At 47.3% G+C, this 22,677-nt stretch overlaps 1 protein-coding gene across 1 annotated transcript; it reads left to right on the forward strand.

Annotated features, from left to right (window-relative positions):
- The first annotated feature begins 165 nt into the window (after positions 1-165).
- Positions 166-22,120, forward strand: HHIPL1 (HHIP like 1). The gene is made up of 9 exons (XM_054199790.1): positions 166-441; positions 5,867-6,513; positions 8,762-8,905; positions 9,666-9,994; positions 11,783-11,909; positions 12,613-12,758; positions 15,731-15,812; positions 18,069-18,151; positions 20,646-22,120. The coding sequence occupies exons 1-9, from the start codon at positions 166-168 to the stop codon at positions 21,248-21,250; spliced, it is 2,439 nt and encodes an 812-aa protein (XP_054055765.1). The 3' UTR covers positions 21,251-22,120.
- The last annotated feature ends 557 nt before the right edge of the window (positions 22,121-22,677 follow it).

Below are 22,677 nucleotides of genomic sequence, written 5' to 3' on the forward strand. Positions count from 1 at the left end.
GGACACCACCTCGGGGCGGCCGCTCTCCGCGCCCGGGGCCGGGGGGGAGCGGGGCGGCGGGGCCGGCCGAGCCTCCGCGCCGCCGGCAGCCCGCTCCTCCGACCGCCGCCGCCGCCGCCGCCGCGGGGAGCGGCGCAGCGCGGTGCGGCCGCCCTCCTGCGCGCCATGCGGGGTTTGCGCGGGGCGCGGGCGGCGCTGGCGCTGCTGCTGGCGGCGGCGCTGGCCCCGGGGCCGGCCCGGCCTCACCCGCAGTGCCTGGACTTCAAGCCGCCGTTCCGGCCGCCGCGGGGCCTGGCCTTCTGCCGCCGCTACACCGACTTCGGCTGCTGCGACCCGCGGCGGGACCGCGCCCTGCTCCAGCGCTTCTACCGCCTCAGCGCCCGCCTGGACGCGGACGCCTACGCCGCCTGCGCCGGACACCTGCAGGACCTGCTCTGCCAGGTGAGGCGGCGCCGGCCGCCGCGCCCCGCGGCCCGGGTGCCGCAGGGGTGCCGGGGGTTCTGCTGGGCGGGGGGTCCCGCTGCACAGGGGGCTTCGGCCGCATAAGGGGCTTCGGCCACACAGGAGGCATCAGCCACAAGGGTGGCTTCGGCCACGCAGGGGGCTTCGGCTGCACAGGGGTCTTTGGCTGGACAGGGGGCTTCCTCCGCCCAGGGGGCATCAGCCACACTGGGGGCTGCAGCCGCGCAGGAGGCTTTGGCTGCACAGAGGGGTTCAGCCAGACAGGGGTCTTTGGCCACACAGGGAACATCAGCTGCACAGGGGACGTCCTCCACACAGAAGGCATCAGCTGCACAGGGGGCTTCAGCCATGCAGGGGGCTCCTGCTACACAGGGGGCTTCCACTGCACAGGGAGCTTTCACTGCGCAGGGGGCATCAGTCATACAGGGGGCTGCAGCCACACAAGGGGCTTTCACTGTGCAGGGGGCATCAGCCACACAGGGGGCATCAGCTGCACAGAGGGCATCAGACACACAGGGAGCTTTCATGGCGCAGGGGGCATCAGCTGCGCAGGGGGCATCAGCCGCACAGGGGGATTCAGCCCCTGCACAGTGCTGTGGCCACGCAGGGTGCTCTGGCCCAGGCATGGGTGCTTCAGCCCCGTCACGGTGCTTTGGCCCAGGTGTGGGTGCATCCAGCCATGCAGGGCTTCATCAAGCCTGGGTATGGATGCTCCAGCCCAGGCGTGGGTGCATTGGTCCTTGGGGGGGGCAGTGGTCCAGGCACTGGTACTTGGGACCTCACAGGGGTGCATGAGCCATCGCATGGGCACATCAGCCCAGGAGTGACTGCATCCACCCCTGCAGGGCTGCGTCAGCGCAGGGGCTTTGGACAACCCAGGTGGGTGTGAGCCGTGGCGTTAGTGCCCGGCCCAAACAGGGGTATGTGGACCCCCCCACAGATGCATCAGCCACAGTGTTAGTGCCTGGGCCCAGGCAGGGGTGCATTGGCCCACGTATGGGTGCATCAGGGATTAGTGCCGCAGCCTAGACATGTGCTCCCAGGCACTGTGAGGAGCGACTCTCCACCACACGTTTTCCCAGCGAGTTTTCTGCCTCTGGCAGGTGTTTGAAAGAGGAATAGGCATGTTGCCCTGCTTTAATTTATGAGCAACAGTGCTCCGAGATAGGTGTGTGGGCAGTTAAAATTGCAGACTCCCCTCACCCTGCCAGGGTTGGATCCTTGGACCTGGTGAAGACACCCAGGAGGGGACCTGCCTGCACCAGACATGCCTCTTGTTACGCCCAACTCATGGGATCAGGTGTTTTTTTTGTACTGGGTTACAGCATCCTGAGATGCTTTTAGCATGTGCCAGGTGCTCACAGTCCTGATGACGGGTGCAGAGCAATACCTGAGGATGTGGCTGGGAAACCTCTGTGGTGGCCATCCTGCACGGGGGGAAATTTCCACTCTAGGTGGATGCTCTGTGGCCAGATACGGTAACAGGATTGATCACAGTCTGCGCGGAACCAAGCGTCTGACCCTGTCATCAGCGGTGGCCTCGTATGTACGAAAATGCCCCTGAGACAGAGCAGTGTCAGCTCTGTGCTGTGCGAGTGTAAATCTTAAATTAATTCCGACAGCGGAGTCTCGTCTGCTGCGCTCAGGGGGGATCAAAGTGGCTCTGCAGAAATCCTGCTCTTAGCGTTTTGCAGGGTACCTCTTGTGTTCCTGAAAGCGTGAAAAGAAAGACAACCCTCTTCCACAACACCTTCTAGAGGTTTGACTTTTATTTCATCTTGCGTTGTACTGAGAGCAAAGAAAACAAAAAACCCTTTGAATATATTCCCGAACCAAGCGGTGTCCAAAAGTCCAGTTGCAGATGGGAAACCAGTTAGCAGTGCCTGCTAAGCGCTCCTTCTGCCTCTGGAAGCGATAAGTGAGTCTCCTGTGCCCATCAGAAACCCAACCATCGAAAATTTGTTCAGAAGCAGCAAAATATTTCAATGTGGGGGAAAAAATGATTCACTGAGATGTTCTGATGAGCTCAGTGCAGCACCAGCCCAGACGTGGCTACAAACTGCCGCCTCTGGCCACACAGGCACGCAATGGAAGTTCAGGCATTCCAAGCACTCCGGAACGCTCTGCTTCCATTCATTCATTATAGATACAATTTATATCCTAGACCTGAATTAATAAGTGGATTTTGGTGACTTATTTAGCACGCTCATGTCTCTTTCTGCTCACAATTCGCGATTTCTCTCAAAATGTGATCAAATTATTTTGCTAAGTGCCTCGGCTTGTACTTGTGGTGAGGATTCCTACCTTCTCTTAATTTGTGATTTTCTGCGGAGTGCTGCATCTGTTCCTCGCAGAAGGGCAAGTGGAGGAGCAGAAACACCCTTCCCTTGGTGTTGCCCATCATCCCCCAAACCCAAAATAGTGTTTCCCCCCTGCCAAGAAGCAGGCTGAAAGGATGCCTTTGGCCATGGAGGAGAAGAGGGCTGTGGTGGGACATCCCCCTGGCTGCCCTACAGCCTCAACACCTTTAGGGGGTATTTTGATGGGGGCAGCGGGTCTCAGGGACGTGCGTGGACGTGGATTATTGTGGGGTGGGATGCAGGACACCAAACCACGGGAGAGCAGAGGCCTCATTCTGCTTCCCGGAGAACAGCTTGCTTAAAGGCTTGAGTTTCCAGATGGAGTGGGATGGGGAATGTCAGGGATTACATGCAAGTTAGACGCTTTCCTGAGGAGTCCCGTTGCTTCCTCCCGGCTGGTAGCAGCAGTAAATAAGCCATTGTTTGATGTGGGTGTTCTTCCAGGCTCGGACTGTTGCAATTCCTCAGATAAATGAACTGCCTCGGAACTCCTGGAACAGATAGGATGGATTTGGCTAACTTGTCTTAATGTTACTTGTTTTGTTTTCTGATGAGTTGTTTTCGTGGTGCGAGCTTGTTCCAGCCCTACTGAAGTTACTGATCATCTGCCCAGTAGTTTCCTTGGACTTTGGACCACATCATAGTTGAAAATGAATGAACAGACCGTGTCATTTGGAAATGAGAATTTAGCTCTATTAGCGATGCTGGGCTGCGTGCGAGCGTAGTTTCCTGGTGTTTTGAGTTAGTGAATGTGACAAGACGATGCAGAGGGTGAAGGACCACAACATTTTATTCAGAAGCAGCGAAATTCAGGATCAAGTGTCAGGCTCCATCTCTTGTGGAATAAAAGTTGGAAGGTATTCTAAATGTGTCTGGAAAATACTCTAGACACGTGCTTGGGTACTGTCTGGTGATAGATCTCTGTACATCACCGCCAGCGTAATGCCACTGTAAGTAGCCGTATGCCACCAGGACCGTGGTGAGGAGCGGAGAAGCCACCCACAACTGCTGTTCAACCACACCTGAGGCGGGGGTGAACAGCCCGCAGCAGCAAAGGGATGCGGAAACCGTTCCTTTGGGCTATTTTTAGTTCTGATGCTGAAGCCAGGAAACTGCTTTGTAATGCCCAAGATCCCTGCCTGCTTTGAAGGAGGCTTTGAGAGAACCAGGCTCAGCCCGGGTGCTCAAGCGCGGGGTCTTCCTCTCTCTGAACGTCAAACCTCCGCGAGCAGCAGCAGACAGAGCTCCTGTCCAGCCCTGCCTTCACGTGCCCTTTCCGCCTCCTTTCAGTTTGTATTCTGAGGCCAAATTTTCAGTTGTAACAACTCCATCGGCAAATGCTCGGGCTCTTTCTTTCCCTGGCAGACCTCGCGTGACCGAGCTGAGTGCCACTGCCCAACCTGGCCCCGAGATTTTGGTGCGCCGTGTCGCACGCCATCTCCTTTTTACCACATTAATCGCTGCTCGTTTGAAGGCATAATAACCTTCATTTTGCAATGAATAGTTTGACATTCCAGGAGGAAAGCTTATTGTACGCTAACGATCTGTTATATGGCCTCTCAGTTTATTATGGTATGTAATGGCAAATAAAATAAAAATTAAATATTGTGTGTACTTCTCAGCCAATTTAAATACTTGAGTATCTTGGATGTTATATCTTTTCATCTATTGAATAGTGCTGTAATCTGCATTAAGAAATAGCTCCCTATAGATCCTATATAGATTTATATAGACATATAAATCCTATATAGATTTAGAAACAGCTCCCTGTATTTTTTTCTTTTTTAACCAAGCTGGTTTTCCTTGGAAGAAATGCCACCTAGGAATTAAAAAAAAAAATGCAGAATTTATTCAAGAAGGACAGTTTCTCTTCCTACCTTTCTTGGCTTCGTTATTTATCTGCCCTGTGAAAATAACTGAGCCTCAACTGAGTCATGTTATGTTATTTGGAGAGCACTTTTGAGATGCTTGTCGGGAAGATGCATCACAGCTGGAAAATAGTGTGTGTTCATTACAAGGAAAGTCCTTGCAGAGCAGAACTGAGTCACTTCGTTCAGTTTGTTGTTTATAGACAGATTTACTGAATTGCAGCGGCTTTTTACATAAGGAAAATGTGCCTGTCGGAGTTCTTGTAGTGGAGAATACAATGAACTACGTGAACTCGATTCAGCCCTTAGGTAGATTTCCAGGGCTGCACCTTCCATAAAGTAGGGCTGTGCTGCAGCCACTGCCTGGATTTTGGCCAGTTGGTGCTCACTCTCTGAAATCCTGTAGTCTGAGGGTCCTCTGCAAGACTTGGTGACCAGTGTCATGACCGTGAGGTTCATTTCACCCCTTCTAATCAGGTACATAAAGTGTCTGTAGGCAAATACCCACCAGCAAAGGCAGTTGGACCCGAGCAATGCTGGTGTATGCAGTGGTAGCATCCTAGGGCTGGGTGCACTGCACCGTACGAAGGATGGGTGTCCTTCTCCTCTCCTGCACTTTCTCATCCCGTTCCTTCCAACCTATAAATCACATCTGTGTTTGAGGCGCATGTCTGGATTGTCAGATGACGAGGTATGGAAGTCACAGGCTTTCACCCCGCCAACCTTTCCTCTTTTCTCCTCAGCCTGGAAATGCAAGGCCTGGATCTTCTTAGCTAACTCCTCAGTTTCACTGCCACGCTACGGTGAATCTGCTCATTATTTCATAGTTAAAGTCAGAGCATCCAAGATAGAAAAGTCTCTTTTCCCCCAGTACAATCTGCTAGAGCGATGTAGCAAGATATATGTCATCACTGGTTTTCTTGTGTTGCCGCCGTGGTTGGAATAAATGAGTAACAGGATGAGGAAGCCAGCTTTCACCAGGAATACTGAAGATAATTTCTGTGAATGCTGAGATAAACCCCACTTCTCAGATCTTTTCCTCTGTTAATGTATCTTCAGAATAAACCACAACATATGTTGTAATTAAGGTGAAATTTCTCCAATTAGTATTGCTGCTCAGCTGTTTCAAATCTGCTCCAAGAAATGGCTTGAGGCTTTTTCTCTCTCTCCCTCTAGGAATGTTCCCCATATGCAGCTCACTTGTACGACGCCGAGGATCCCTCCACCCCCGTGCGGACAATACCGGGACTTTGCCAAGACTATTGCTTGCAAGTGTGGCAAAAATGCCGCTCCATTTTTCGCTATCTCTCTGCAGACCAAGAGTTGATTGCACTGGAGAATAACATGGCAAAATTCTGCCGCTACCTGTCCTTGGAGGACACAGACTACTGTTTTCCACATCTGCTGGCTAACCAGAACCTTAACCAGAACCTGGGGCTGGTGACCGCCGACGCAGAGGGCTGTCTCCAGCTCTGCCTCGTGGAGGTCGCCAACGGGCTGCGCAATCCCGTTGCGATGGTGCACGCCAACGATGGTACCCACAGGTTCTTCATTGCGGAGCAGGTTGGCCTGGTGTGGACCTACCTCCCCGATCGATCCAGGCTCGAAAAGCCATTTCTGAACATCAGCGAAGCCGTGCTTACCTCACCTTGGGAAGGAGACGAGAGAGGTTTTCTAGGTATTGTCTTCCATCCTAAATTCAAATTTAATGGTAAAGTGTATGTCTACTATTCAGTTGAAGTTCGTTATGAAGAGAGAATCCGAATCAGTGAGTTCAGAATTTCTCCTGCTGACATGAATGCTTTGGACCATGGTTCTGAAAGGTATTGTACATACGTTTCTCTGGCAAATGTATTTAAGATCTCCAAGGGCAGCTTGTGCATTTTTAAAGGCTATTAATGAATGAGGCTTATTAAGCTTAATATTGTTCTCGCATTCCAGCGTGGTGGCAAGTTTGTCCAAGTCCATGTCTAGCATATTGAGATAGGGAATATGCCTGTCCTCTGTGGATGAACTGCAAGGATGAATCTTCTGACATTTCTCAGTTCTGGTATGTCAGAAGATTTAACTGAACATTGATTAAACATTATTTACAGTTAGTATGTTGGGGTTTTGTTTTTTGTTTGCGTTTTTTTTTTTTTTTGCTATTGTAATGATTACCCTTTAAAATAGACGTCTGCAAAGCAGGAGTGAAATTCATTGCAAACCCAAAGGTTTCCAAAATCAGTGTAAAAAAACTCAGAGATACCAAGCCAGAGATGGATTTGGCCCCACATTTCTTTATATGAATGACAGCTCAACCCTGTGATATTACACATTTAATATGAAATTAAATAAAACACAAACCACTGTGCTGTTACTGAGTGCATTTTGATTGAAAATTTCATATTGTTTTAGTCTCATCCTGCAGTTGATCCACATTACTATGGACAGATGACAAGAGGTTTGTTTGTGGCATCAGTCTATAGATTTATAACCTGTTGCAGAACGACGTAATAGAACCACTGTTATAAGAGACACTTGAATATAATTAATGTTAAGATTTTTGCTTTGTTTACATGGGTTATATTAGGGGCTTTCCAAATACTCAGCAGTGGACGATTCTAGCTCAGAAATGCACGTAGCCTAATGGAAGAAAGGGGATGCTGGTTTATAAAGCAATTAGAGCAATTCAGTGTAATGAGCACTGTCGGTACAGGTACAGGGAACTGAAACGTGGTCCTCAGGAGAGCCAGACTGGAGTTTAACCCTGCAGATGTCGGGGCCCATGAGCTGTCTTGTTTAAAAATCCTCAGGCTCTATGTTTGTAACATTTTCTGTGCTCATTCAGCTGATGGTTAGTGCGGCGAAAGCTTAAGAAAACAAAATTGTGGTCCTGTCGTGCTTGTGTAGGCACGGGTCCCGCTGACTTCATCCGGAGTTGCTGCCCAAGGGGCAGCTCAGGCCGGCACGGGCTCTGCATTCCCTTAGCAGGAGGCCATCTGTCTGTCTGTCTGTCCGTCTGCAGATTTTTGCTCAGTGTGTTTTTGTTTTCTTCCATCTTCTTTGTGAGGTTGAGGAGGGTGGAGTCTTAGGGTCACCTTATCCCAGAGGTGACGAAATAATCACGTAGTTGTGTTCCTTCCCACAATTTACAATCTGATTGCAAACTATCAGTACTTTCCAAAGGGAAAAAAACTCGCTAAAAAATGAGGTGGTGTAAGTGATTGCTATCATTTGGTTTTTGCAGCTATTAAGAGCCGCTGTCAGCATGAAATCTGGACTTTGTTTCAAGCTGGAGCGAAATAAACTTCAATTATTATACCTGGGAACATCCACTGCACGTATTTGTGGCTTTACCTTTCTATAAAGTTATACTTTTATATATTTCACCCTTTTCTTACTATGAAAGGGATGCCAGGTGCGTAAAATAAACAGATAAAAGTAAGAGTTAGGTTTTAAAATTAAGGTAAAGGTTGTTGGTACTGCTTTGAATAACCGTTGTAAAAATGCAAATTTGTTGGTGGGGCTGCTTTTAACCCCTCTTAAAGCTCATAAAGTCCTGTGTATGTAATTGTCATTTAAGGCTTCTTCTCTCTTTAAGAATTTAACTATTAGTTAATGTTTGAAAAGTTTTGCATTCGCCTTGAATGCGCCTGGCAGGATTGTGCCGAGTGCGGTACAGATGCACAGATGGACTGGAGTCCTTTCTCTTGCAGTTTACAGTAAGATTTAAGCTGAGATGCCTTTTCTTAAAAAAAAAAATAAAACCAATAATAATAAAAAAAGAAGTTTAACAAGGAGGAAGAAAGAATCAGAGGAAAAGTATAATTAATTAAAAGTATATTCTGTCATGTGATTTCCCAGATTTTCCTTGTTACACAATGTGGTGTTTCTGTAATCTGGGAAATATGTTGGAATATTATTTAAGGTTAGAAAATCAGCTGTGCCTAAGGAAAATTCAGTAACGTGGACTTGCATCAGATCTGATCTGTAGCCGTTTCCATGTGTTAAAGGCAACTTTGGAGTGTTGTTGCTCTGCCTTTTGCGTAGGGCTTGTGCAGTGGGTAACGCCTCCCTTTTTTTGCTCAGGATAATCCTGGAAATAGAAGAACCCGCTTCCAACCATAACGGAGGGCAGCTGCTCTTTGGAGATGATGGCTATCTCTATATATTTACTGGAGACGGAGGCATGGCTGGGGATCCTTTCGGGACCTTTGGTAACGCCCAGAACAAGTGAGAGCCCCTAAAACCTTGTGTGCGCCGGGTGTCCCTCTCCTGTCACCCTTGGGTTGAGAAGAGAAACCGGGGGAGGTAAATCGGGGTGGATTTTCTCTCTCAGGTTTACTTTTTCCCTAACACCCGCACTGATGCCTGTGCACACACGTGGGTATATATATATAGACCTCCCGTGTAACTCCAGTTTTCTGAGGGGAGGTTATCAAGGTGTGTCTTTCTTCCCTGTGAGCAGCGATGGCTCCCTGAGCCTTCCAGCTGTCCGCTCGGAGCACGGTGTTCTGCAAGTAGAAGGCAGGGTTCCATGACGTGGGAAGAGCGGACCCATCCCTATGGGAGCTCCAAGCCACCAGCTTGCATCCGCAGGGCAGCTAGTGGTGGGAAGTCAGTGCCACCTGAAGGCTGTTTGGTGGCCTGGGACACACGAAATGGTCTTGAAATGGTTGGTTTTTTCAGAGATATTGGAAGACTTGTCTTTTCCAAACCAGAAAGAATTAAACCCTTGGCTTGCCAAAATCATAGAATGTGTTGGGTTGGAAGGGACCTTTAAAGGTCATCTAGTCCAACCCCCCTGCAGTAAGCAGGGACACCTTTAACTAGATCAAGTTGCTCAGAGCCTCATCAAGCCTGGCCTTGAATGTCTCCAGGGATGGGGCCTCCACCACCTCTCTGGGCAACCTTTCTGATGTTTAACCAAGGTCTAGTTTTATTTCTTTTTTTTCTTTTTTTTCCCCTTCTGTCCTTTTTTCTCCCAATACAGATCAACCCTGCTGGGCAAAGTGCTGCGGATCGATGTGAACAACAACGACCGGGGCCCTCTGTACCGAATCCCTCCCGACAACCCCTTTCTCAATGACCCCAAGGCTCGCCCCGAAGTCTACGCCTATGGAGTGAGGAATATGTGGCGCTGCTCTTTCGACAGGGGAGAGCCTCAAACCAAGGAAGGGAAAGGGCGTCTCTTCTGCGGGGACGTGGGGCAGAATAAATATGAAGAAATCGACATCGTCGAGAAAGGGAAAAATTATGGCTGGAGGGCGAGGGAAGGATTCAGCTGCTACGATAAAAAGCTTTGCGCCAATTCGTCAATGGGTAAATAGATGTTCTCTCTAAATTACCTGCCTGTGCAGTTTTCTGCGCCGTCATTTTTAATTCCTGCCTTCAGAGCCTGGCTGCTTGGTGGAAAACACACATTTCCGAGATGTAAATCTAGGCAGTCTCAGTCTAGAAGGGAGCTGACTTGGGGATAAATATTGAAAGTCCAAATGTTGCCATTTTTGAATTAGGTAAATGAAACACGCTAGCTGGTGTTTTTCTAGGCAATCTGTATTGTTAGTCAAATTGCTTGGTGATTCTGGGATTTAGGGGGACAGTTTCATCTTTTCCACGTAAAATAAGATTTCCTGCAGAGAAAGATATGGAGCCATTGTATTTTTCTCCATAACTCACAAGTAGCATCCTTATTTAAAAAAGAGAAGGAAACATATTGTATAAGCTGGCCAACCTATGTGCAGACTGCCTGCTTTCCAGGTAGATGAATGTGCAGTGTATTTTTGTTTCTTTTAGTTATGCCAAAATCAAAACCCTTAGTATTTTTATTTTTTTTAAACTTTTCAAACCTGGATTGAGAGTATTTGCTGGCTGGCTAAATTACAGTGTGTTGCGTTGCGAGCTCTTAGGCGGACCACATCTTGTTCCAGAGCATCTCCCCAGAGATCCAGGGGGGCAGTGGGCTGGCACTGATTTGCACTAGCTGAAATTCTGATCTTTTTTCTCTTCTATGTGCTATGTGTTGTTGTTTAACTTCCTTCCTTTTATTAACTTAGCTTAGCTTCCTTCCTTTTATTAACTTAGCTACAAGCACAGTGGTAGCGATTAAGTGTTTTTTATAAACTTTGGAGAGCAGGCAGCAGTTTTTTCGCACCCCCTTTGCTGAAGCAGTTGTCAGAGAGCCCGTTTAGCGCTCTCCTGTACGACAGCACCTGCGTGAGCATTCCTGGCAAGCGCTTTGCTGAGGTCTCCGGGGATTCAGAACAATTTCTGATGCCTTTGGAGACCCTTTGGTTAGAACAGTGAAATGTCACAGCCCCTTTTTCAATGGTAAGTGCAGCTGAAGTGTAGAAAACGGCTGCTTTAGATGAAATGCCCTCGGTGCGAGTTCCTTGCTGGCGGAGCTGCTGGCTTTGCTGCTTGAGGGATCTGCTACACAGGTAGGGAGAAAGGCTGTGAGGAAGAGGAAGGGGTGGATACCAGGAGGAGATACCTCTAACCCAAGAGCTGCAAAAGAAAGGGGAGGAAGCCTCCAATAGAGACCCTCAAAATAAGGGCATTTCCCTCTGTTTTGGTTCTGTCTTGTGTTTTAACTTGCATTTTACAATGAATGTGCCAGAACTACGTCTTGCCTGTGCCGTCCCATAAATATTTGATGGCCCTTTCAGGTTAAGCTCCCCTGTCTCAGAGAAACAGAGAAGCTATCTGGGCTGACATCTGACATAGCTTTTCATTGGTGCCTGCAGTCTGGAGTTAATCCGTCTCTTTTTTTTTTTTCCGCTTTCACCACCGAAACAAAGCTGCGTCGGGCCAACATCTCCTGCATGGATGCAGTGACTCTTAGGAGTAACCTGCAAATCCATAGCAAAACCAGCCCGGCTGTGTAGGAATGGGCCAGAAGCGGCACTCGCAGAGCTGGGGTGAGGTGAAGGGCTCCCTGAAAAGGTGAAAAACCAAACTAAATATGACTCCGTTGGCACTTCATTCAATTAGAAGATGCTCAGGCAAACCTGACTGTACAGTGCTAGTCTCAGAACTATCTAGATAAGCAGCTCTTCCATGGCAAGTGTTAAAAAAAAAGGCAAGTCACAGATCTTTTCTCCCCTACAGATGATGTGCTTCCAATTTATGCGTATCCACACAAAATGGGGAAGTCTGTTACGGGAGGCTACGTCTATCGGGGCTGCGAGTCTCCAAACTTGAATGGCCTGTACATATTTGGTGATTTTATGAGTGGGTAAGTGAACAGTTACCTGGACCCCCAGTAGGACCCAGTGCTACGGCGCCCGCCGGTGAGTGCTCCTGCAGTCTGGCAGCTGAGGGGGGGCTGCTGGTTGCAAACACTGCCCAAAGCCTGATTGCTCCTTACAGGGGGCTCACGTGGCACCTTCTGCATAACCTTTATCCCATGGTGCTGTGCAGGAATGCAGGATCTTTGCATTCCAGCAGCCCTCTGTGTTGCTAATTCACATCATGCCGATAAAAATAAAGGGGCAATGATACGATGTTGATTTAAAGCCCTGGAAGTGGTATAAAAAAGCATTTGAATGCATCCTAAAAAAAAAATAAAATTGCTCTGATGCAATGTTTCCAGAAAGAAAGGAAAAACATAATACTGTCCAGCAGTGAGTCTGCTGCAAACCTGTGACGAGGCAGGCGTGAGGCTGCCTTATTTTCCCCAAGGTCCCCCTCAGTCTGACATCCCTTAAACCCTCCCACAGAATTTTTTCTCATGCTTGTGTTGCCCTGAAAGACAAGGTGTTGCAGGGGTGTATAATATATCTGTTTTAATATTAACAGTCTTTCATTTCTTGGAGGAGCTACAGTTCCTATAGTAGCTAATGCAGGTAGGAAGCACTAAACATCCTTTCAAGTGTCTCGATTAATGTTAATAAATCATCTTCTTGGTTGCGTAATGCAAGTGTTCTTTTGCCTTGCAGGCGCTTGATGTCTTTGAAGGAGGATCGCGCTACCGGAGAATGGCAATACAGTGAAATCTGCATGGGATCGGGACAAACGTGCATGTTCCCTGGGCTTATCAATAACTATTATCAATACATCATCTCCTTTGCTGAAGATGAAGCAGGTAATCTTTCAACTTTGCAATGGCGCTGAATGGTGTCCTTGCGGTTTCTCTTTGGAGTAAAAGACCCGGGAACAGGTCAGAGAGGGCTCCTGGGAGGCAGCAGGTGGGGGGAGGCAGAGCACCTGTCTGGCAGTGGGTGAGATTCCCAGCATCTCCCACGTATCAAACCAAAATTACAAGCCTGATTTTGAGGCCGGCGTGCCACACAGTGCCTGCAGGCGGGAATAGGGTAGGCAGTTCCCTGCGGGACTGAGCCTGGGAGTGCCATGTGTGCTGCTGCCCACGCTTCTGCACTCCGGAGGGATGGGGGACAGCGGGGGGGACACACAGTGAAGCACAGCTTAGAAGAGAAACCTCCTCCTTCACTGTGCCATGGCATGGGGAATGCAGGCCCTGAGGCGCTGAGAAGCCCATACCCAAGTGAGAGCAAGTCTGTGTTCTTGGCTAGTCAAGAAGGGTGTTGACGTTATTAATGGATACAGGAAAATAGATGTAGTCAACAGTAATTATGAACCGACTCAGCCTGGCCTGGAATATGTGTACCTCTTGGGGTGAAGCAGAATGAAAGCCCTACGCTATGTCTCGAGTGAGGCATTGGCAAGAGGCTGCTTAAGTCCATGTTTTCTTAGTGCCAGCTGGGATTTTGCCTTGCATAAGGATGCAGTCTCTGTGGAGCTTTGCCTGGCTGTGTTTTTAAGACTGGAGACATTTTGCTTTCTAGGAGGGAACTGCTGCGATTTGAAAAGGAGGAAATAGAGACTCCCAGGGTGAAAGCTGGTGGTCGCTTCCTTTGTTCATACAAGGGTATGGGTTAATTGCAGAGCCTGCAGCCCCTGGATGGGGATGGGGATGGGGAGAGGGTGGCCCATGCGATGTTTAATCCCATTGCCGAGCAGCCTCGTGTGTGACTCGGCAATGCAGGAGTTTGTGTTTGTGTCCTGGCTCGTGGTCACAAGCAGCCGCTTCCAGAATGCCCCAGTTTTTAAATGTCCGCTTTTCCTGCAGATTAGGTCGGCTGTGGATGTCGCGTGTGTGCATTGCGTATCACATACATGCAAATTTTATCACGTAAATGCAAATCATCCAAATCGAGTATTAGCTTGAAAGTTTGACTTGGGAATTTTATCTGTTTTTGCAGTTAAAATCCATTTTCTTTAATGGTTAACGTCCATGGAAGGTAGAGCTGTTTCGCAGTGCTGCGGTGAGAAGGATATCTTACCCTAAAATCAGAATAGCGTAGTTTAAATCGGCTTTATGCCCAGGCAGAGGGCTGCTTAGTGCAGTACCAAGCTGTTTTCATCGCAGCCCTTGCTCATGGCCCTGGCGAGCACCATCTCCCTGGTCCTGTGGCTCTGGGCAGGGTCTGTGCAAAGCTGAGGGGGGTGAAACGCCGCTGCTCTTCTGCCCCGTGCCTTTCACAGACACTTTGCACAGTATAATAGAGCTGGGTGGAAATTGCCTTGTGTTTGTTTTATTATAACGGAAAGAAATCCATTGATAGCAGTTTGGTGAGTTTTCTTTATCTGCAGCGCACACTCTTCTCTTGCACCTTTTTGCTGTGCTGGGAATCTCATTTTTTACAAGTTTATCACACGGTTTATTTTAAGAAGCTTTCCTTCACGGAAAGAAAAGTTTTTTGGGGTTGTTGCTCTGATGAATGTTAATCAGGCTGGTGCGGTGAGTGTGTTTATGTGGCGGGGACACCGACATTTTTGGCTCATGGCACAGCTGTTACAAAGCCATCAGCCCCCTTCCATGGCAGCTGATGTACGGGGGACACCCCAGGCACAGTGGGGCGCCCGTGTGACACAGCCTGTGTGCTTCCCCGCCAGCAGGCATTCACAGTTCTGCCTGCTGATTTCTGGGAAAGAGGGGTGGGATGTGAAGCACCCATGACCACACAGCAGTGCCAGCTGTTTCCCATCCCTGGTTTGGACCAAGGCTGAATCTGGCCTGTGGTTAATGGAGCCCGCCAGAAAAAAGGAATAAAAAAGGCCAGGGGTGGCTGGTTTCTGCCCTGGGAGCATCCAGAGGAGCTCGGGCTGTGGCAGCACAGGGGAGCAGGGAGGAGGAGGGAGGCTCAGCAGCCACTGACTGCCCACATCTTCCTTTGCTCCCTCTGACCTCTCCCCTTCCTCCCCCCCTTTCTATAGGATGCCCAAAGGAATCTGCCTTACTCACTAAGCAAGTCTCCGTGGCCTCTTTTTCTTTCTTTCTTTTTTTTTGAAATATTGCAAATTTATTTTTTCTCTCCAACACTTTCCATTGCACCGCTCAAGCACTTGAGCTGGCAAAAGAGAAAGGAGAGCGCTGGAGGGACTGCTTATCCCAGCCTCCCCTGCACAACAGAGAGAGGGATGGAAATGCAGTTAAGAGAAAATACGTCAAGTAAACGGTGATGGAAAATGTTTGGCTGAAGGTCGAGCCCTACCCATGTGACCTGACCGAGCTGTGACAAACCAGATGCCTTTCTCATGAGGCACATCTCGCTTTGTGAGTGGGCTAGAGAAAGCAACAGCAAAATCGTGTTCTGTAATTCACCCCAAAGGAGTGCTTCATCCAAAAGAGCAGAAGACAGTGTGAAGAGAATTCCCTTTCATTTTGTTTCGACAAAGGGAATTCAGGGTTTGACTGTTCTGTGTCAGTGAAGTGAAAGGACACAGGTCATACTGAGATGGCAGCTGAAGTTTGGGCAGCTGAACATGCAGTGGAAGTTTGTCAAAATAATATTTCCTGACAATATGTAGAAGCTCCTACTCACTAAGTGGTATTTTATGCCACTGGACTGCAGTTGAACTCTCACTACAAACCCAAATACAAACCTGCCTTGTTTCTTCCAGTAGCTCGATCTCCAGGTCCCAGGTCTCCTGTTGCCCTCAGACCTGTGACACAGAGTTACTGCCCTTGTACTGTACAGAACAGAAGCGCCTTGGAGAATTTTCATGGCTGTGTTTGTTTTTTTTTTTCCCTAGGGGAACTTTACTTCATGTCTACCGGCGTACCAAGCGCCACGGCTCCCCATGGAGTGGTGTACAAAGTGGTGGACACCTCTAGGTATGAGATGTTCTTGTGGCAAAGCCTAAGTGTGGTGCAGTGTGTCCACGTGTTGATGTGATGAATGATGCTGACTGACAAACTAGCTCTTCTCCCATGCTGAGCCCTTCTGTGGAGCTTCATCAAGGAATGGCTGGAGCAACCCGCTGTGGGTCTGCTTTGATCCCACAGTCATCAGAGTCTACGCTGCCTGGTGACCAACAGCTTGTTTGTTATGGTGCCTGTTGGTGTTACGTGGCTTGGGAGGTTTCATAGAATCATAGAATGGTTTGGGTTGGAAGGGACCTTAAAGATCATCTCATTCCAACCCCCTGCCATGGGCAGGGACACCTCCCACTAGACCAGGATGCTCAAAGCCTCCTCCATCCTGGCCTTGAACACCTCCAGGAATGGGACATCCACAGCTTCCCTGGGCAACCTGTTCCAGTGTCTCACCACCCTCAGAGTACAGAATTTCTTCCTAATATCTAATCTAAATCTCTCCCCTTTCAATTCGAAACCGTTACCCCTTGTCCTATCATTACACTCCCTGATAAAGAGTCCCTCCCCATCTCTCCTGTAGGCCCCCTTCAGGTACTGGAAGGGGCTATAAGGTCTCCCTGGAGCCTTCTCTTCTCCAGGCTGAACAAGTTTCAGGTTTGTTCCTGAAAGCTTAAGGAGTATTTTATGGGTGGCTTGTCTTTCTTAGGCAAAGTTTCTTTAGATTCCTGCCCAGGAGGAGGCAGTTTTTCTCAAGGTGTTTATCCCCAGCTCCTCTCCATCCCTTGTAGCTGGCTGCATCTGCTGTGCCCAGGCAGCTGTAGCCGAAGCTGACCCAGCGTAACCTGCCCTTTCTTGGGCAAAGCAGAAATGAATGGCAAAAAGTACATTGTTTTTTAGTGTTTTAAAGAGGAAAATGGCTTGGACAAGGAACTAAAACCATTGTTACACCTTCTGGATCCCACGTGCACGTATCTTCAGACTGGGTGAGGCAGGGAATAGCTGTGTTTTATGGGAAGACTTATAGCTGTTTTTTCCATCTTCCTGTTTTTTAAGCATTACTATTATTGGATAAACACCAAAATACTTTCAGCCAGACATGCAGAGTGAGACTTTCATAGCTTTTATTTTTTTTCTTTAAATGGATTAAATATACAGCTTTAGCTAGCTGAGCATTTTAAACCAAACTACTTCTTAGTTTTGTGTTGGAACCAGACCCCAAAGTTAAACAGCCCCGAGAGCTGCCACGTGTTTTCCTCCAACTCTCCTCTGTCAGGACCATTTTCCATTATCTAACACAGAGGAAGAGTTCCTGTAAACTGTGTATTAAGAGGCGGGTATTACGCAACCTTTGCAAAAATAAAGCAAGCAGAAGTCAAAAGAAAGTCTTAAGTTTAAGTTTAAAAAGAAGTTCCTTTAGTGTGTTGAGTACAGCAATATGAATAAGAAAGAACTCATAGGAAAATTCATAAAAGTAGGGAAGGTCCCGGTGGCAATAGTTGAGAGGGGAGCTTTTTGCCTTCCACAGAAATGCAAATGCAAACAGTCCTAATTACAAAGGAGTAATATACCCTCCAAATGCAAACATCATGCATTTTTGAACCAGTTTGAAAAACCTCTGAAGGCGGCTGCAGGTTCACGAGCCAGCCAGCATAGGAAAAAGTGATGACGAACTGGATATAACTTCTCAGAAGTGAGATATACTTCCATGGCAAACAAATTCGTGGCAAAATAATGCATCATACTAAGAGGAAGCCTCTGTAGGAGACACTTAGAGCTCTTTTTGAAAATAATGCATTTTTGGTACTACTTTTGTAGTGGTTAGTCTTTTGTTTGGGCTTTATGTACAAATAATAGTGTGTTATTTTGCTCCTCTGAAGACAGCCTGAAAACTTGCATACACATGACCTTTATTTCAGGTGTTTGACATACACTGTCTAGTTTTGTGATTTTTGTTTTCGGTTTGATTAATCTCTTTCTGTAATGCTTGAACCTGCCAATGTTTTATTTCCTTAATGGATTCAGCAATGGCAAGTGAAAACAGAGCCAGAGGGCTCCACTGCCATGTGAATATTTGGACTTTGATCAATGGAGATATGTGATTGTTTAATTATGTTTTCTACTATGTTTTCTACTGTAAGATATTTCTTGAATCATTTAAACAGTCATTTTTTTCCCAACGAGCATTACATTCATTGAAGGACAATGCGAAGTGAAGGCTGACGATGCCAGGGGAAAGGAATTAATTGTGCACTGTGTGTGTCCCTTTTTTCGCAGGCGAGCACCACCAGGAAAATGCCGAGTTGAGCCGTCGCCAGTGAAAGTAAAAAGCAAACGCATCCAGTTTGTGCCAAAGGAGAGTAAGTGTCACTGCTGCCTTTTATTATTGGTGCATGTTATCTGGCAGTAGATATAAACTCCAGGCTCGCACTATCTCTCTCTGCGTGGAGACCACCCAGAACTTCACTCTTCAGAGTATCCTCAAAAGTAATTCTTACCATCTGTTTTGGATCTGAAGAGTTGGTTCAAGTAAGGCAGAAGGTTTTCCCCTCTCCTGGCAGTGTGAAATCTTCTCTGTAGTTTCTGCCCCTGTACATTGCCCCTTTTCCATGCTATATCGTACCCGTTTCATTACCATCAACTTGGTTTCCCTGTAACTGTTCCTGGACTGAGAGCCTGTGCTCAATGGTGCTTTTCAGTGGTAAGTGATTTTTTGCAGTGCCTTCAGGTAGTGAGGAGCGCTTCAGGAGCTGAAGGATGTGATGGCTAAAGGGTTGGGAAATAGCTCATTGAGCAAGGTGAGGGCTGAGTCATTCTTAGTTGTTAAGTGAGAGAATATGGGATGAGAAAGCACTCCCGAAAGAATCCGCCATTCAGGTGAACTTTTGGCTTATCCAAACCCTCCAGGGCTTTTTGATTGCTTCATACTGAATGAAGTATTGTACTGCTAAAGCTCGAGTAGTCAGTGATGATGCTGAATCTGCAGCAAGCCAACTACTATTTATGTTAAATGCAACCCCCTAAACATGCTATTAGGATCTCAAAATCAGACTAGGCAGCATCACCTTTCTTTTCCCCTGTGCATTTTGTTTACACGTGTAAGTACCTAAACAGTACTCTAACAACTTTGTCATGAAGTTAATACTACAGTAGGATCTCTCACGTCAGAACACTTTTATTTAAATTCTGCCATCTGAGTCATTGACAGTTCCTACAGCTTTGACTTCAGGGAGGAACGAGGGCACTCAGCACCTTGCAAGACTGAGTCTTTAAGGTGGAACAAGGCCTAAGGCTAATTATTACCTGTTGGCATGCCTGAGCACTCAGCACATCTTCAGAAACATTCTCCTTTGCAAGCTGTGCACGCATTTACCGAATATTATTAACTTGTTTTGTGTTCAGCCAGCTTTGTCTCTGTTTCTGGGTATGCATTATTCTCTATGCAAATCCAAATTTCAGATTTTTAAACTACACATGCACCTAAATCTTTTGGGTTTGTTTGCAAGGTAGTTTGCATCATAAAATAAAACTTAAAAACAGTGGGACAGATTCTGCTAAGTGTCTCAAGAACTAAATTCATGTGTAGGTGAAAACCAGGCATGAAGATTTTGATTCAGAAGCTTGCAAACAGGATGTGTAGCTTAGTAATATATAATGACAACTTGATTCGGGGAGGTGAAAAGCACTCCCAAGTGACCATTAACTTTCACGCAGTCCTACATAGCATTATATGAGTTCCAGGATTTTTAAGTGCTTTGCCAGATCAGGCTCCAGCAACTGAGGTGCACCCAGGTAAGGCTTTCACATTTCTGTCTTGCCTTCGGAACCTCAGCTTCCAAAGAAGGGAGATATTTTCACACAACAAATACATTTCCTCTCCAAAGTGCGTTATTTGGAAAAACTGGACCTCTGCATGGGTTTGTCTTTGGGGAGCAATAGAAATTAAGCAGAAATAAAACAGTCATGTTTTTTGTCGTCTCTGTACTACAAAGCGAATGATGAATGAGAATGGATAAATCTAGGATATAATTCAAACAGTTGTGATGTCTTTGCAAATGTATGTGACACCATCCCAGCTCAGTAGATTATTATTCTAATTCTAAATTGCTTCCTTCTGACAAGCTAAAACTTATTTTTAAGCTAAAAATAGAGCACATGTGAATAAGCAAGTCCAGTAGTGCCTGGAAACTGTGACAGTTTTTTGAATTTTCAGCTCTTCAGAGTTCAAGGCTCTTTTATTTTTTTTCATAAGGAAGCAAAAAACCCAACCCCAAATCCTGTTTTATGCGTTGTCCTGGCAACTCCGTTCCTTTTGCACATTCCAGTTGCCAAAGAGAATTGATTTTGAATGTTCCTGATTTCAGCTCCTCTGAATAAAGCATCTGGCCCAGTGGGGAGGCCGGCACTCAGCGCTCTCCATCTGGTAACGATCCAATCATTAGTAATGAAGAGAAGAGCAGAAATAGTGCCTGTCTTTAAAATGCTTTCAGCAGGGGAGAAGGGTATGGTGGGGAACTCCTCTTCTCTCCGTGAAACTCCAGTGCCCACCCTTTAACGGCCAGGCTGAGGTTTTGGCAATCAACTTGGCAAAAGTTGGAGTTTCCTTCTAGGGAGAGGCTTACTGGTTGGCATTAAGCCCTGCAGTCCTCTCTGCTAACTAAAAGCGGCCTCATTTTTCGCTGAGGAAATATTGGCTCACCGAGAGCGTTGTCACTTCTCAACAGGATCAAGTAAGCAAATTCCAAGAAATGAGTTAAATAAGTCAAAAATCATCACTGGTTTCATATAGTTGTCTTTAAGTTGTGTCCGTAGAGTGACAGACTCATGGTTTTTCTGGGTTTTTTCCCCCAACAGAGCTTATTGTGAAAACACCAACGCCGCGTCCCCGGCTGAAGGCCACGACTGAGGTCCCGCAGGGAGGCAGGCGAGACCCTGACACCTCCCGCGTGCCGGCTGTGGATTGGGTGGACCAAGCCCCGCCGCCACCGGGGAACCGAAGCAGGATGCACACCACGGCGGCACCGAGCGGCAGGGCCCACAAGCCCAGGAAGGGAGGAGAGAGGAGAGGGCAGCGCAGGAAGAAGAAACCCCCCAGCACGGCCCCGCCGCTGCGAAACGGCGCCGTACGGCTGATGGAGAAGCGGGGCCGTGGCCGGAGCTGGGGCCGGGTAGAGATTTACATTGACGGTGAGTGGGGCACAGTGTGCGACGATGGCTGGAGCTCGCCTGCCGCCGCCGTGGTGTGCCGCCAGCTGGGCTTCCCCTACGTGGTGCGGGCCAGCAAGAAGGCAGAATTTGGGGAAGGGACCTCCCTTCGCATTCTCCTGGACGATGTCCAGTGCTCCGGGCAGGAGAAGACGCTGCTGGAGTGTGACCACGCCGACGTTGGCACGCACAACTGCTCCCACGAGGAGGATGCCGGCGTGGTGTGCAGCCGGGAGGAGGTGGCAGACTGGTGACAGAGTGGCTGAGGGACTCGGAGCATGTCACCTTCTTGCCCAACCCTCTAAACCAGTGCCAGTATTGAGGAGAGTGAGCTCTGCTTTGAGGATGCTGCGTCTGTTCGAAGGGATCTTTCTGTTTTCTTCATGTTCCTCCCCATCCATCTGCACTGGAGGCAAAGAAAAAGTAAAATGAAGCAGTGATGCAAGTATGTCGTGGGCAGAAACTGGGTTTGTATGGGTTTTTTTTATAAGAAGAAAACCCCAAACATCAGCAACTGTAGATTAGAAGAAAGGATGCATCCTGTTGCCTTTCATCTTTTGAAATACAACGTTCCTCAGCCATGCTTCACAACGTTTTGACAAAAAATAAATTCCCAAATGACCATGTTTCACTCTTCCTCATGGAAGTGTTTGTGTTGTATGGCTTGCTTTACCACCTGCAGTGATGGTTTCTAACTATGGACAAATCTGTGCCTTTCTTTGCTGAACGCAAAAGCAGAATTTCTGGTTAACTTTCCATGCACTAGTTTAAAGGAAAATTATTCTTCTGTAATGCTTTGTATTGGTATAAGCCTATAGGTTCTCAAAGATAGCTGTGTCTAAGCAACAGTCAGGTAAATTAGAAAAAGTTGGAGCGTACCGCCTGGGGAATACTTCTGCAGTTTGCACTAATCTAAGCGAAAAGAAAATTTGGCCTCTTTTACATGAACGGGATCATTATTCGGTTTAACCCGGAAGATACTTTGTACAAGTTTCTCCGCTTTCCCAAACATCGTGAAGCCGTATGTTTCTGCACTCCGTTTTCACAGGTGTGAATGACTAGACAAGAGGTAATGTACCAGGGCAATAATCTTGTAATATTTACCCCTTTTTAAAGGATATTAAAAAAACCCACAGAATTAATTTTGTCTGAAATGTGTTTTTCACCTGAGTGCTGATTGGAGACACATGTTCTCCTTTGTGGTCTCTGCCTTTGATAGTATTTTGCCCGGTTATTTTTTGGACTCAGCGTAGGTTTTATCTTGCTGCTCACACAAGAACATAAGAAAGACAAAATGAAACAAATGTAAAATGACTAGTGGATCCAGAAAAGTTCACAAGCAAAACCTTGTACCTAAAGCTCTTACTGTGGATATTTAATTCCCCAATTTCAAGTTGACAGTGTCCTCTTAAGCCTAAAGCATTGATGTATAGAGTAAATGAATTTGTTTTAAATATTTTTTCTGAACTTTCTGATGTACCCATTAAATACTTTCTGATGTTAAAGAATACCATGACTATACAAAAACAGATGATCAGAAAAACAGCACTATTTCCCTAGTCCTTATTAAGTATAAAGGGAAGAACAGACATTTAAAGTGCCTTTTGCAAAACACTACTCTTATTTCATTGGAAAACCTACAAATGCCATCAGGATCCAGGGTGTCATTAAGCTTTTCCCA

Source organism: Rissa tridactyla, chromosome 4, assembly GCF_028500815.1.
Source record: "Rissa tridactyla isolate bRisTri1 chromosome 4, bRisTri1.patW.cur.20221130, whole genome shotgun sequence".
NCBI lineage: Eukaryota > Metazoa > Chordata > Aves > Charadriiformes > Laridae > Rissa > Rissa tridactyla.